This window comes from Nanorana parkeri, unplaced genomic scaffold (assembly GCF_000935625.1).
Source record: "Nanorana parkeri isolate BGI_ZX_2015 unplaced genomic scaffold, ASM93562v1 scaffold4715, whole genome shotgun sequence".
Classification (NCBI taxonomy): Eukaryota; Metazoa; Chordata; class Amphibia; order Anura; family Dicroglossidae; genus Nanorana; species Nanorana parkeri.
Genome location: NW_017310977.1, coordinates 1 through 208, shown reverse-complemented (window position 1 = coordinate 208; position 208 = coordinate 1). Strand labels below are relative to the sequence as shown.

The following is a 208-nucleotide window of genomic DNA, read 5'->3' as shown; positions in this document are numbered from 1 at the left end:
GTGTTGGGGTCCCCTGTGTTCTGACTCCTCCCCTCTGGTTCTCTATCAGCTCACAGCTGGCTGCAGCAGGAATTGGGGACACACACTCTGCTCCGCTTCCTCTCCTGGATTGTCTACCCCGTCGCCCTGGTGTCCTTCTCCACTGGATTCGCTCAGAGCATAACACCTCACTCCGGGGGTAAGATGTCCTTTCCGGGGTATGAAGGGG

The 208-nt window shown here is 58.2% G+C and overlaps 1 protein-coding gene across 1 annotated transcript in view; it reads left to right on the top strand.

The window, feature by feature from the left end:
* The window catches only part of LOC108803999 (chloride channel protein ClC-Kb-like), a gene marked incomplete at its 3' end in the record, with an annotated part of 2,233 nt that extends 2,036 nt beyond the window's left edge, over nucleotides 1-197 (top strand). The window contains exon 3 of the mRNA XM_018575772.1: nucleotides 50-197. Within this exon, the coding sequence (XP_018431274.1) occupies nucleotides 50-197 (148 nt within the window). The remainder of the gene's footprint in view (nucleotides 1-49) is intronic.
* Between the last annotated feature and the right edge of the window lie 11 nt (nucleotides 198-208).